The sequence below is a fragment of the Phocoena sinus genome, chromosome 9 (assembly GCF_008692025.1).
Source record: "Phocoena sinus isolate mPhoSin1 chromosome 9, mPhoSin1.pri, whole genome shotgun sequence".
Lineage (NCBI taxonomy): Eukaryota > Metazoa > Chordata > Mammalia > Artiodactyla > Phocoenidae > Phocoena > Phocoena sinus.
Genome location: NC_045771.1, coordinates 12,076,916 through 12,091,935, shown reverse-complemented (window position 1 = coordinate 12,091,935; position 15,020 = coordinate 12,076,916). Strand labels below are relative to the sequence as shown.

The 15,020-nt window shown below is 52.7% G+C and overlaps 1 gene segment (V, D, J or C); it reads left to right on the top strand.

Annotated features, from left to right (window-relative positions):
* Positions 1-6,640, top strand: part of LOC116759201 — a 204,509-nt gene extending 197,869 nt beyond the window's left edge. Inside the window, 5 exon segments of the C gene segment in view lie at positions 1,704-1,750; positions 4,734-5,120; positions 5,823-5,840; positions 6,012-6,118; positions 6,400-6,640. Coding sequence covers positions 1,704-1,750; positions 4,734-5,120; positions 5,823-5,840; positions 6,012-6,118; positions 6,400-6,420 — 580 coding nt within the window.
* The last annotated feature ends 8,380 nt before the right edge of the window (positions 6,641-15,020 follow it).

Genomic DNA, 15,020 nt, shown 5'->3' with positions numbered 1-15,020 from the left:
GAACAGGATATGAAACTACAGGGTCAGGTGCTTCTGCTCAGCGGGCTGCGAGGTCCAAGATGGAAGTCATAAGGCTGAAAAGGCGGGTTGGGGCTTCCCGCTTTGAGAGCGGACTCTATCCTTGCAACCAGCATGAGGCCTGGCATATAGTAGATGTGCATTACGTGTCTGTGGACTAATGAAGGGGAAGGAGCTCGGACCCTATTCAGGAAGCAACGGGGAATCGCAGAGCTTTCCAGGCTGTGTGTCCTCCTGCCCTAAGTTGCCATCACCTGCTCCAGGGACGCTCCTCCCACGTGCCTCACTATAAATGCCAGTCTGCGCAGGTGGGCACAGTGAGTCCCAGAGGGGAGCCCTGATGACATAGGAGATCTCCTCAGGGTGGCGTAGCTTCCAGGAGGGGCCTCTCTGTCCCCTTCCCCCTCCACTAGCACCCTAACATTCCCCAAGCCCCTCCCCACTTTCGATTACTCTGAGGTTTTTTTCCCACCCCACTCAATCAGACCAAGCTCTACCACCTGCACTTTCTGCCTCCGCACAGTCGTTAGGGGAGGGGGACAATAGGAGAGGACGTTTTTGTATCGTAGTGTAACATTGTGGGGACTTCGGGGGGGGGGGGGGGCGGTGGGCACGATGATTCAGTTAGAGGAAGGGCTTTTACAAAAAGCCCTGCCTCAGAAAATAGCTCCACCTGCCCGGGGTCGGGGCGGGGGGCGGCTCCTGCATGGGCAGAGTAGCTGGGAGAGATCTCCTGAGCGGGTCCCTGATGTGATCTCGCAGGGATCTGGACTCCGTGATCACCTCTACCCCTCCCTGCTCCACACTCAGCTTCCAGGAAAGTGAAGAATCAAGCCACAAAGTGGAGTCATGATTCTGTGCTTTTCACAAAACTTGCCCTTTGACAAAGTACTTGCAGGTGTGTGATTTGTTAAGCACTCACAACAACGCTGTGGGGAAGATATTACCCCATTTTTCAGCTGCAGAAATGACGGCCAGCGAGGTTGCAGGTCACAGAAGTAGTAAGAGGCAGGGTCTAGCCTGGAACGCTTCCCAATCCAGCAAAATCTCCATCACAAATACCCCTTCCAATTTCACAACCACTGTAAATCCCCAAGCCAAGCTGATTCTCTGCAAATTGGGGATGACCTCAGGCAGGGCCCAGATTACTGTGTCCAGCTAGTTCTGAAGAGAGGTGGGAAGAGAGAAGCCAGGGAGAAGGAGGGTGGTCCCAGTCTGTGCCAGGGGAGGAGGGGAAGAGGGAGGAATTCTTGGTAGCCTCTTCCCACTGTGCTCCTACAATGAGCTGCACTTCGGGCCAGGGACCAGGCTCACTGTGCTAAGTAAGGAGGTTGCTCCAGGGAGGAGGGAGGATGGGCTGCCCAGGCTGGATAACCCCTTGAACCCTAGCTTTGGGGGTGTGGGTGCTGGACCCTCCTAGGCTGCTGAGAAGGCAAAGTTTGCTCCTGGGTCCCAGGGCTGTGTGGATACCACACAGCTGTATTCTGGGGATGGCTCCAAGCTGACTGTGCTGGGTAAGGAGGGCAGCTGGGGTCCCTGAGCGCTCGCTCGGGCGGGCTGGAGAGAGGTGGGCTGCTGCCCATCTCCATTTGGGGCTGTGCTCGGGGTCGGTGGGGACCTGGGCTGAGTTTGGGACATCAGGAGAGGGCAGCGGCAGTTTTTGTTCTGGGCCTCAGGGCTGTGAGCAACGACCCTCTGTTCTTCGGCGAGGGCACCCGGCTGACTGTGCTAGGTGAGCGGGGTGCCCTGGGGCGTTAGCGGAGCGGGGCGTTCAGGACGCCAGCAGGGCCGCGGGACCCCTTTTTGTGCTGAGCCCTGAAGCTGTGAGCACTGAAACTCAGTACTTCGGCGCGGGCACCCGGCTGTCGGTGCTAGGTGAGCGGGGACGCTGCCGCCGGGGACGCAGCGGGTTTTTGCGCGGCGCTGGGGGGCCGTGACTCAGCCCCGGTACTTCGGGCCGGGCACGCGGCTCCTGGTGCCAGGTGAGCGCGGGCGGCGCGCCTCGGTTTGGGTGGGGAGCCCCGGGGCTGTGCTTTACAGGCGCCGCCGTGCCCTTCGGGGCCGGCAGCCGGCTGACCGTGGTGGGTGAGTGTCCGCGGGCCCGGCAGCGGCGGCGGGGCGGGATGGAAGGCGGCGAGCGCCGGGCGTGGCGGACGGGGGCACCTGGTCCCCTCGCAGCACTGAAGCGGGGCGCTGGGACCCGGGAGCAGCCTGGAGCTGCGGGGGTTTGAGTGCGGGGCTTCTCACTGTGCTCCTATGAGCAGTATTTTGGCCCAGGCACCAGGCTCACGGTCATAGGTAAGATTTGGATGCCTCCCCTCTTTCCAGCCCGGCTCCTGGGGGGTCCCCAGAGATGGGTGGTGTGGGCTGGAGCTGGGGCGCGTGTCCAGTTGTCCATCTGGGGGTAAACTCTGCAAGGGAGGTGGGGAATATTGGGTGGGGAGGGTTTTGGGTAGGGATACTCCCGGGACGGGAATTTGAACAGAGGGAAAGGGGGGCTTTGGTCTCTGTTTCTGAGATATTTAGGGACAGGGTGAGCATTGGAGAAAGAGAAGATTTATTGGGACTCTGAGGGCTGCTGGATTGGAGAAAAAGACCATGGAGGGCAATCTGGGCTGGGGGAAGGGCAGGAGGGGGTGTAGCTGATGCAAAGGGGAGAATGAGCCCGAGGAGCAGGAACAAGCAGGGGTGAGCACAGGACGTGGCCCCCTGCACAGCCGGCTCCTGGGAGGTGCAGATGGAGGCTTCCACTGAGCAGAGGAGAAAAAGGATGACAGACAAGAGTGTGGAACAGAGAGGTGAGAGAGATAAACCCCAGGCATGAGGGAGAGAATCATAGTCAGCGGGGTTTGTTGATTTACTGTTTAGAAGTTTGGATTTGAAATTAGCTTTAAAACCTCTTCCTCTCTTCCTAAGCCCCAGACCCCTGAGGGCCAGGCCGTGTGTACAGCACATGGGGGCTAGATGGGAACCTGGGCCACTGGGTGGATTTACTCACCAAACGTACCTCCCTCATCCCCTAGCGGGAAATCTCCCTCCTCACACCAAGTCTTCTAGGTTAAACAGCCAGGTGGGGCAGGACATACATTAAGATGCAGGTATTTTGCTTGTGAGCTGAGGAACATTCCCTGGAGGATCTTAGGCTCTTTGTGCTGGAAAAGGACCTTCAAGGTCACCTGTCCTGGGGAGTATTGAGCTGCCAGAGGGGGAGAAGCCCTCAATACTAGTATATTTACCTGGATGATTTGACAACAGCAAGGGTGTTTGCAGTTAGGCTAATTAAGATGGAGCCAATGGGGATCAGCTGAAGTGTTTGTTCCCAGAGGAAAGCTGGGTTTCTGTAATCAGCCAGGGTGGAGAAAAGCAGGAGACCTCAGAACCAGGTAAATCTGGGTCCCAAGCCCTGGCCCTTTAATGATCCAGAACCTCGGAAAAGTGAATCTGTGTGCACAGGTCACACACCCAGGAAGCCAGCCCTCTAGTCAGGTCACATCCAGGGAAATGTGAAGAGTCGGTTAGAAGAACATTTTCTCCATCTTCCAGCCTAAACTAGATCTCTTTAGAGTGAGATGTCTTCCTTTTAACAGAATTGCTCAGAAACAAACAAAACAATCGACAAAAAGCAAAGAGCAGAATAACATGATGTAGGAGGGCCGAGAAGCAATGAGCCAGCCAAATGGGAAGGCCGCAGGGGCATTAACTGGACCGCCTTCACCTGGAGCCCTGGAGGACGCCACACACCAGGGGCTTATTTGTAGCAAGACAGCTGAGAGCAGAAGTTGCTCTGATGATCTCACATGCCTATTTAGGAAGCTTGCTGGTAGGGTAGAGTAGAATACGTGGAACCAAAGGGACAAAATAGGCTGAAGATGCCTGCGTTTGAAACATAGGGAGATGGCTATCTGCCTGGGCTGAGGAAACTCAGGGGTACCTGGAGGCAGAGGAATGGCTAGGATGACCCGCTGAAGCAGCAGAAAGAAAGAAAACCTCCCGTTCTCATGAGCACACCCTAATACAAAAGGCTGTCCTCACGTGGTGCCCCCAAACATGCCATCTGTATACTGTCATCTGAAGAAAAACCCCCAACCCCCAAATGACCCCCTTAGCCCCAAATCCCCTTTACTCCTCGACCCCTGAGACTCACATACAAGTAACCCAGCTGAGGGCAGGGGCTTTCCGAATCCTTATGTCATTTCATCTCCACCCCCGCGCTGGACAGTCGGTGTTGGGATTCTCCCTTCACAGGCAGGAAAAATGATGCAGAGGCAATGAGAGACTGTCTAAAGTCACGTTGGTGGGCAGAGTCAGTTCCAAGCTTTGAATTCCGTTCTTCTGCCTCCAATCCACTGCTCTATGTAAATAACTACTACATATTATGGGGAGAAAAAGACAGGTAAGCTTTTCTTGATGGATAAGAAATCAAATAAGGGGAAAGAAGAGACATTACTCAGAATGTCGGGCAGCGCCATTTGTAAGGCCACCTTAGGGGCTGGGGACACGGGAGACAGGTCTGTCGTAGGGTCAATACAAAGGCCAGGCAGGCCGAGGGAGCACAGTCACAGAGGAGCGGGTGGTGACCCCCAAACAAACAACCAGGACCTACGACCACGTAATTTCCTTTTACGATGAGCCCGTGGCCCCCTTCCCTGTGCCCCCAACTCACACGCGCAGGCGGCCCTCCGGGCACCCGTGCTCCCAACCCCTCTCCCTTCCAGACGACCTGAGCAAGGTGACCCCACCCAAGGTGGCTGTGTTCGAGCCGTCGGCAGCAGAGATCTCGCGGACCCAGAAGGCCACGCTCGTGTGCCTGGCCACGGGCTTCTACCCCGACCACGTGGAGCTGAGCTGGTGGGTGAACGGGAAGCAGGTCGAGACGGGGGTCAGCACGGACCCTCAGCCCCACAAGGAGGACCCCAGCCGCAATGACTCCAGCTACTGTCTGAGCAGCCGGCTGAGGGTCTCCGCCACCTTCTGGTACAACCCTCGCAACCTCTTCCGCTGCCAAGCCTGGTTCCACGGGGTCTCGGACGAGGACGAGTGGAAGCAGGACACGCCCAAACCCGTCACCCAGAACATCAGTGCCGAGGTCCGGGGCCGCGCAGGTGAGCCGCTCCGGGAGGGTTCGGCAAGGAGGGTGGCAGAGCAGACGGAGGGGGAGGTCCAGGGAGGAGAGCAGAGAGACTAGATGCAGAATAAAGGGGAGGGTGTGGGAAGCCCACCGTGAGGGAGGACAGGGCACCTCGGGCTACTTCCTCCCCCACATCCCAGATCGTCAGCCCAACTCAGCTGTGCTGAAAGGTCCCCCTCCCTACGCGCCCGCACAGCTCAGGGTCTGAGCAGTGGGTCCTCATCCCCTTCAGTGCTGCCATGTTCCGTGACCTTCGAGGATGCTGTGGCCCCATCGCCAAAACAGAAGGAAGGCGCTGCTAGGACTCTGACCAGAGGCTGCCCTGAGCCTGGGAGTCTGTGCTCACTACAAGTCTGCCTTAGGTTTTTGTTTTTCTTGGTTTTTTTGAAAGCAGCTCAAAATACCACACATTTGTTATTGTATAGTTTCGATGGGTCAGGAATGTGGGCATAACTTAGCTGGCTCGTCTTCTTCAGGAGGCTGCAATCAGGTGTCAGCCAAAGCTGGAGTCTTCTCTGAAGGCTCAACTCGGGAAGGATCCACTTCCAAGCTCACATGGTTGTTGGCAAGAGTTAGCACTTTGCCAGCTATTGGGCTGAGGAAGGCTGGCTTAGTTTTGAATCTGCTTTTGACGATGGACTCTCTCATCCATTTCCCTCCCCCTTTTTTCTTTCAGACTGTGGCCTCACCTCAGGTAAGTGGCCCACTGCTCCTTTGTCTCCATCTCCCATGGTCTTTTCTCTGGAACCAGAGAATGCAAAACCCATGAACCCTGGTGGGGCATGGAAGGGTGGGTGGTGCGTGGGCAAGGAGACCAGAGATCCCTGCTCACAGGTACCTACCTGCTCTCCCTTCCTGCCAACAGCGTCCTACCAGCAAGGGATCCTGTCTGCCACCATCCTCTATGAGATCCTGCTGGGGAAGGCCACCCTCTATGCTGTGCTGGTCAGCGCCCTGGTGCTGATGGCCATGGTAAGGACGAGGGCAGGATGGGACAGGTGATTGAAGGGAGAGGGTGGAATGTCATGAAGGGTAACTGAGGGAGTCTCAGAGTCATGTCCTGGCACCTCAATGGAGCTATAGTGGGGCTGCCAGACGGGGGACAACGTCTGAGGTCATCACAGAATGTAGCTTTAGAAGATGGGGAGAATCAACTAGCTCTACCCGAAATCAATCCCTAGAGTCAGCTTCCTCTGACCCACTCGTACTGTTCGGTGACCCCTGGCACTCTGATAATGTCCTCTTTTCCTCAGGTTAAGAAAAAGGATTCCTGAGACCAGCTCCAAAAGTGCATCCCGAGTCATTCTTCATCCTCTCCTTGGCTGTTCCTTAACATGTTTCCAGTCTGTGTTCCTCAAGAGTTTCTCTCTCTCCACCTTCTTTTATCTCCTTCCTACATGGATATGTCCCTTCTCTCAGCTTCCCTGCAGACTGAGCTCCTCCCCACCGAATCTGAAATTGATTAAAGTAATAAAAGTGTCATGGTGGGCTTGACTGTGTCCCGGGAGCGTCTATGGAGTTCTGCCCTTCCCTGTTCTACCTCTGATTTAGGGAAATCACCACCCCTCAGGCATACAGAGTGATGGACCCTCGTCTCTGACCAATGTCGATTCCTCCTGTTTGTCCTGATGGAGGGTGGACCCCATGGTCCACACCTGGGTATTCTGGGCCCCAGTGGGTAGGGTTAGTTTGAAGGGCAAGGAGCTGGACTCTGGAAAACCTGCATATTGATGGCATAAGGATGAATGGAGGTGAACCGTAACCCCCAGCTCAGCGCTGGACGGAGGACAGGGCGACCTGTAGGTTAGAATGTCTGATCATTTCTCAATTCCAGATTCAAGTTTCACTCCTTACACATTTAGAGTTTATCTGTGTTGGTTCTTAACACTTCCATCTTGTCTGCTTTCAGAATTTGGGCATAAGATTTAGTTCTACTTTGCCGAAGTTAGAATCCTAAAGAAGGCATAGAGTTGAAAACACGGAAGTGTGAAACCTGGAGATTTCGTGGAGGTGGGACACATAGAGTCAGGCCTTGAGGAGGAATGGAGAAGGGGAGCAGGGTCCACTGGGGGCTGGGGTACTGCACCTGAGGGTCTCTTCCAACAGGCTCCTTCACTTGATGGAGTGGAGACCAGGTCACCCCAAATGTAGTGTGTTGCGTGCACCCACCTGGGTGGAGACTGTTCCCTTACTGGGGTAAATGCTACCGCACGTTACAATCACTGTGGTAGAACACTGCACCCAGGGAGGAGAGGAATGCCATCGGGACAGAAGACAGACCATTGAGAGAGGCTCTGGGTAAGTTAGTTGAGGCAGAACGCTGGGGGTGAGAAAGCAGTTCTGAAAGCTGGGAGAGGGTGGGGAAAGTGGAGTCCTTATAGCCTGCTTTGTTCCAGGATTCGGGCTGGCGCATGTGTTGTCCCAGCCAATCCCCACAATGATCCCAGAAGCAGGTGTTTTTCTCCCAACTTCATATGTGAAGAAACCACAGTTCATAGATCAAATGACTGGTAAGCTGTGAAACTGGCACATTCTTCTGAAGACGGCAGTTCAGGAAGTTTTTCCCAAGTCGTGACCAAGAAGCTGTGTTTGCTCACAAAATCGCTGGGTGACCTTAGATCAGCTGCTCCCAGAGTGTGGGCCAGGACCTGTAGCAACAGACTGAGGACACCTCGATTCCCGAGTATATTTGTTCCCCAGGGGTGCTGTAACAAAGACCTGATGGTTTAAAGCAATAGAAATGTATTCTCTCACGGTTCTGGGGGGCAAAAGTCAAAATCAAGGTGTTGGCAGGGCCACGGTCACTTCCAAAGTTGTAAGGAAGAATCCTTCCTTGCTTCTTCCCATTTCTGGTGGCTCCTGGCCTCCTTGGCTCATGGTGGCATCACCCCAACCTTCTATTTCTGTCTTCATGTCTCCTTCTTCCCTGTATCTCTGTGTGTAAGCTTCCTTCTTCCTCTTACCAAGACCCGAGTCATTGGATTTAGGGCACACCCTAAGTTCAGAAGGATCTCGTCCCAAGATTCTCAAATAACACCTGCAAAGATCTTATTTCCAGATTAGGTCACAGCCTGAGGTTCTGGGTGGGCGTGAATTCGGGGTGACATTATTCATCCCACTACACTGCGTATCAGGAGCGGGAGACGAGGGGTTCTCTGGACCCAGCTCACGCAGGCCAGGAAAGGACATGGCCCAGGGGAGGGATGGCCGGGGAAACTTATCACATGCCCATAATTTCCCATCAGTCATGAGTATCTCAAGATTTCTCAAACTGCAGACAGTATTTTTACTTGTTGCTGTTGTTGTGTATTTGTTTTGGTAATGACTAAAGAATCCCCAAACAAAGGAGACTGAGTTTAGACTCTAGACCAGCACCCACAAAAGCAACCCCTCCCATTCTTTAGACACGTGTGGTGGTTCCTCGCAAGAGCGGAACAGGGAGATAAGCAGCTAAAGAGACAAACGAATGCCTCAGAGGGAATGAGGCCTGGAACAGGAGCGGGCCAAGCAGGGAGCGTTGGAGCCAAGGGTTTGTGCAAGCAGAGCTGTGAGGAGGGTCGGGGTGGAGGCGGGAGAGGAGGGTCTGCGGGCTTGGTGGCTGCCATCTTTGGGGTGCTAAAAGCAGAGGCATTAGCAGGTGGGAGGATGTGGGGGGGAGTTGCTGGTGGGCACCTGGGGTTTGTCAAAGTGAGGAACGAAGGAACGAATGTCCCCTGGAGGATGGATGACTCTGTGTATGTCACCTTCTCACTCCTGGAAACATAATAGAGATGAAGAAACTCCATTTGGTCCCCACCCTACCTTGACCCAGGGAGGCCCCTCTTCCCAAATCTTTACAGCCCTTTCCTTGTCTCTCTCAGACAGCACTGCCCCCAGCATTCAATTCACAGGCACTGGGAAGTTAATTTCTTCTGCCTCTACCTTTTTCTCTATAATTGAAATAGATCTTTCTGGACCAATTCTAGCCAACCCGTCCATTCTTCCTCAGGTGAAACTGAGCAAAGATGGATTAGATATAGGGCAACCGTATCGTTTATTATGAGAATGAGGGTGCTGTTGAGGGTGAAAGATAAGATGCTGGGACAGGAAGGGTAAGCCAGGATTGTCCTGGCAAACCAGGACACATAGTCGCTCCAATTAAAGGGGCTCAGAGGGCGTTTCTGAGACCAGAGTCACTCCTGGAATGGGAAGCACTAAAGCAATTCCTCATTGACCTGCGCCTGTCTACCTATTCCAGTCTCAAGGCTAATCCAAACTTCATCCCATTAAGGAAATCTGTGGGCAGAATGTAGTACAGGGGCAAAGCGTGCTTACTGATTGAAGAGACTCGGAAGCCAGGCATCTCTAGAAGAACGCCTGTGGTCCCCCAAGTTCTCACCATTCCAAGGGGCACAGCTTGACCCCCGCATGGGTAGCTCTCCAGGAGAGGAACCTCAACCCTGTGACCTTTAGAGATTTACTTAGAAATGAGGAGGGGAAAGGAAGCATCCAGCTGGTCATGTTGGGTGACATCCTGGTGGGGGGAATGGGACTCCCGTGGGGAAGGGCTGTTTGAGTCACTGTCACTTGGCCGGAAGAAGAATGTTCCTATGAGCACCAGGATCTAGTAAAGACCTGCAGCCTTTCCTACCGCCCCCGGGCTTGGGGGCGTGGGGCAGGCTACGTAAGGTTGGGCAGTAAGGATGCCAGGGATGGGGCAGGTAGAGGACATTGAGACCATCCAAGAGACAAAGACTTTTTCTCTCTTAAGTAAATGACTAGGGACAAGTAAGGAAGAGAAAGAAAGGATTTTAGAACAAGAGAGGTCGGGATAAGAACAACGGATCTTGACAGATACTAATATTCGCGTTTCCTGCCCTGAGCCATTTCCCTGTTTTGCTTCCTCCCTAGTGACCCAGAGAAGGGGAGCCTGCCCGACTTCAGCCCCTCACAGGGTGTGTGACACACAGCCCCGACGGTCCTATACAGGAAGAGCCTCCCGAGGTTCACCTGCTTAGGGATGGGTGTGGGAATGGAAGATTGGTACTTGAGACCTCTCTGGAAGCTATATGCGTACAAGGAAAACACACTCATACCTCGGTGTATTACATTTAGGGATTAGGAGATGCTGATGTAAGTCAAGAAATGGCTAAAGACCCCAGGTCAGTTCTTAGCATTGCACTAACCTATGGATGACTCTGTCATCTGCAACCCCACTGACCTCTTCTTAAACTTTCATCACCAAGTTCCCTTTTTCCATGTCCATGGAAATTGCCCCGTAGCTGTATAAGAAGACTCACAGTATTGAAGGCCACCAAGCCTGGGCAACAATTGTAACTACCGTTCATTCTCATAACTTGTGGCGGACTCCCATAGTTTCTAGAAAGGTGATCTCTGGGCCTTGAGACCCCATAATGTGAGATGTCATACACCCGCTCCTGGCCCCCAAAATAAAGCATTTCCTGCCTCAGTCTAAGGATGGATATCCTCCCCTCGCATCCTGAGTACTTTTGCTGCTTGTGGATCTGAAATCCCGGGTTCTTAGCACACCACAGTCTCTGGCTCTCCTGGGGATTTATTGTCTGCAGCAAATGACATAGTCTCTGCTCACAACCCCACCCCACCCCCAAGGTCCCAGCTGCATGTCTTTTCTCCTCCATCTCCATCTATTGTTGCACGTGGACTCCTCGGAGGGCTTCTTGGGGAAATGGATGAGTGGATGGATCTGCACATCAGCAAATAGAGCTGAAAGTGAGCCAACAACTGTGCCTATTTTCACAGAAGTTTTGTCTAACTTAGCTCTAACTTACCTCAGCTGTCCTCTGTGAGTGTAAGGGTGGTCTTGACAGAAAGACTGCATGCCAGAGTTTCCCGTGGTTGCATCCCCTGCCACATCCTGACCAGATTCACTGACATAAGGAAGTGGGTTTTATAATAGTGACCTGATGGTGGTCCTGGGCTTGACCCCAGCTGCCCACATTCTAGGCCGGTCCAGTGGTTACAGCTCAGCCCTTTTACCCTCACTCCCACCGTGGGTCTTGACTTTGACTGGATATTGGACCCACAGACACTCTGGGTGGTAAAGAAGCATACATTTCAGGGTCTTGAATCCCCCCAGTTATCCTTGATCTGTCCTGGGACAGAGAACTCTCAACCTGTCTAGGTAGGCCACTTCGTCACTGGACAGTGCTATGAAGAAATTTGTCCTCTTTAGGTTTCCATAAATCGCACTGCAGTGCTGAGCATTGGTCATAATTATATGCCTGAGTCCTTCTTAAGACAGCTAGCATGCCCACCTCTAGTTGAGTCCAGAAATCTATGAGAGACAGAGCAAGCAGAACCTTTAAAAGCTTGAGTTTGCAAAATGGAAAAAGTATGCAGTAGATAGATGAGACCATTATGCCAACAAAGAACATGGACTTTAAAGCCAAAGAGACATAGTTTCAAGCCTTAGATCTGCCCTTATCAGCTCTGTGATCTTCGGTAAGTGACCACCTCTGAGACTCGGCTTTCCTGCCTACAAAATGGGCTCAATCACAACCCCGACTTCGTCAGGTGGTTTTGTCTTATTTAGTCTACACAACATATAAAGCTGTGATCACAGTGTCAGTAACTATTAGCTGCTATTATGATAATTATTACTAGTCTAAAGATTTATTTTTCAAGCTAAACATTTACAGTTCTCTCAGTTTTTGTCTCATATGGCACAGTTTTGAGCACTCCTACTCTCCAAAGCCCAGCCACTCTCTTCTGAAACGTTTACATTTGTTTTTTGGTTTTTGTTTTTAATAAATTGATTTATTTATTTTTGGCCACGTTGGGTCTTCGTTGCTCCGTGAGGCCTTTTCTAGTTGCGGCGAGCGGGGGCTGCTCTTCGGTGCGCGGACTTCTCATTCTGGTGGCTTCTCTTGTTGCGGAGCACAGGCTCTAGGCGCGCGGTCTCAGTAGTTGTGGCTCGTGGGCTCAGTAGTTGTGGCTCGCGGGCTCTAGAGCACAGGCTCAGTAGCTGTGGCGCGCAGGCTTAGCTGCTCCGCAGCACGTGGGATCTTCCCGAACCAGGGCTCAAACCCGTGTCCCCTGCATTGGCAGGCGGATTCTTAACCACTGCACCACCAGGGAAGCCTCTACATTTGTTTTTAATCCTCCTACTTTTCTAAAAGTGTGCTATTCTGACCTACAGAGGGGAAGAGGGAGCTTCGCATCCTGTTCTCCATACTTTCTGCTTTGATCCCACGAGGGCAATTTTTCAGTGTCCGGACCCACAACATCCTATTGACTCACAGAGCTCACTTTCGACTCCAGCCCTGGGTCTTTTCCACATGCACTGCTTGTGAGCCCATAGTCCCCTTCCTGTGTTCAGACCGTTGGTTTCCTCTCTTTGCGGGGCGGCGGGGGGCGGGGGTGGCAGGGTGGCAGGGAGTACTTGTTTAATATTATCATGTTTCTTCAGCTCATCTCTCCAACTCTCTAGTTTCTGCAGAATTCTAGCTCTGTGGTTCATCATAGTTACCTCCCATCCTCAGGCCATCTCGGATCTGATCATTGTGTCTTATTTATTTCTCTATAAGTGGTTCATAAAATTCATAGCAAGATCACCACTCAACATACAGCCCACGTTCCCCTAAGCTTTGCCTGAGATCCAGGAGCTGCTAAAACACAGGACATTGGCTTCTGGTCCTCCTCTGTCCACAGCTGCATAGCTCGGAACAGTTTTCTTCTCTGGGCTGCTATCTCCTCCTCTGCGAAGTGAGGAGACTGGGTAAAGCGATCTCTAAGGAATCGTCAGGCTCTGCTCTTCAGATTCAGTGATCCAAAGTCTGCAGGCCCCAGATCAACATGCAGAAGGTAGCTCGGGGAATCTAAGCTCTTCCCAGACACAAACCAGTCCCACCTGTGACATAGTCTCAGAGGCTGTCTGTAGTGTAAGGGGGTCAGTGCTGACCCCGGAATCCCACAGTTCACAAGAGGCACCTGGAACCCTGGCACCTGGAAAGAGGGCCAGGGCCTTGAATGAGGAGGGGAAAATAGCATTGAAAGGAGAATGGCCTTGAATCCAGGAAGTAAAGAGCAGCGGGTTGGGGTCTTTTAGAAGACAGCTGGGGAAGAGATGGGGTGCCTGAACCCAGTGCTGGCTGTCAGGGTCTTTATCTCTAAGTAACATCAGCGCAAGTAGCAACAGCAACGCACCTGCCGCTGCACCATCTCGGGGACTCACAACAGGATGTGGTTTGACATTTACCAGGTCCTGCCTCTGGGGCGCCTGTGAAAGTCCCTCCTGCCCCCCCCATCTTCTGAGTTCCGTGCACACCAGGCTCACCACATCCTGTCCCAACTTCTTCCCATGCTGTCCTTTCTACCTGGGCCTCCAGTGAGCACCCTGGCAGTGGAAATAGAACTACAGAGGGAGAGGCAAAGGTCTCTGGAGGGGGATCCAGGCACCTCAGCTAAACGTGCAGACCACCCAGCCCCCAACACAGCTCCCACACCTGCTGGAGGTTACGCCCAAGCTCAGAGGCTGCAGGGAGTACCTTGGGGACGGTGAAGAATGCAGAACAGCTGCAATAACTGCTGGGACCCCACTGGGGTCCCTTCCGGCCCCACGTCATTCAGGAAAATCCCTCCCCCCATCTGCCTCTAAGCACCCTCCCCCCAACCTCGACACATACATAGCCTGCCACTTCCTTCCACTCATCTAATGAGTGGGTACTAATGAGTCACAGGAAAGGGAGCCCTAGATCATCAGCAGACTGAGAAACGGACAGTCGCTGGATATCCGAGCTGGTGTCTGTGTGCTGTAGTGACTGGATTTCTCTAAGCATCATCCCTACCAGTAAGGCCTGTGAAGTCTGTGTGATGGGCAAGGTCTATCTCATCTGGGCAAGAAGTGGAGGGAGAACACAGTGCAGAGAGAATAGAAAAGCACACGGCCAGAATAAACACCTCAAAGGAGGGAACAGGAAACAACAGGATAGGTAACGGGGCAAATCTGCTTTGCAGCAGCTCCGAGGGCCGTAGTATCCTCAGCTCAAAGTGTATAATCCTGGACACAACTGTGAAGTCATCCAACTTTAATATTGCCAGCTTCCCACCCTGGGCATTCCCCACCTTCCTCAAGCTGCCTAGAGGCCCCAGAGTCTCTCCCTATAAATCCCGTGAGTAGCTAAGATCCAGACGCGAAGCCCCAGATCTTCCAGTGGCCAGGGAATGACATGTATGGGAAGAATTGTCCGGGCACATCTACGAAGTCAGAGCCAAGAACAGGGTCTTGGAAGGTGTCCTGGAAAAGAGACAGCCTCGCCTCTCCAAAGGGGTGAGTGAGACTGACGGATTCCTGGCAAGAGATAACATTTCTGAGCAGTATCTACCCTCCTGAGCTGGTTTCCTTTGTCTCCTGAGATGACGATGACTGTAGATTTCTGATTCCCAGACGCTATGGAAGCAGTTAGGGGAATAGGGTTCTTATTCACGAATAGGGTAGATATCGTGGCGGATAGTAACTTGTTTTGATGAATTTAGATGGCTTTCAAGCCTCGCCTTAGCTAGCCTCCCCTTACCTATTAACGCCCTCCTGTCTCTATTGCCTTGTGCAATGATCAGGACTGTTTTCTCACTGCTTTTCTGGAACTTTCAATATTGATGGAGATCTCCACATTTCTATTCAAACTGACTCTCCTGCTGGGAATGTCGTTTTTCTTATCTAAATACTAGCCTCCCCCGGACTCAACATCGTTAAAATTCTATCTCCTTCTGAAGTTTTCTAGAACTTTTCTGAATTTCTAACAGGAATGAAAACTCTGTTTTGACTCTCCTACCAACTTCTCTTGAATAGTCGTGAGTCCCTGGAAAACACCTCTGTTAAGAAGGATTCTGGAACTGCATAAATCCCCAACAGAAA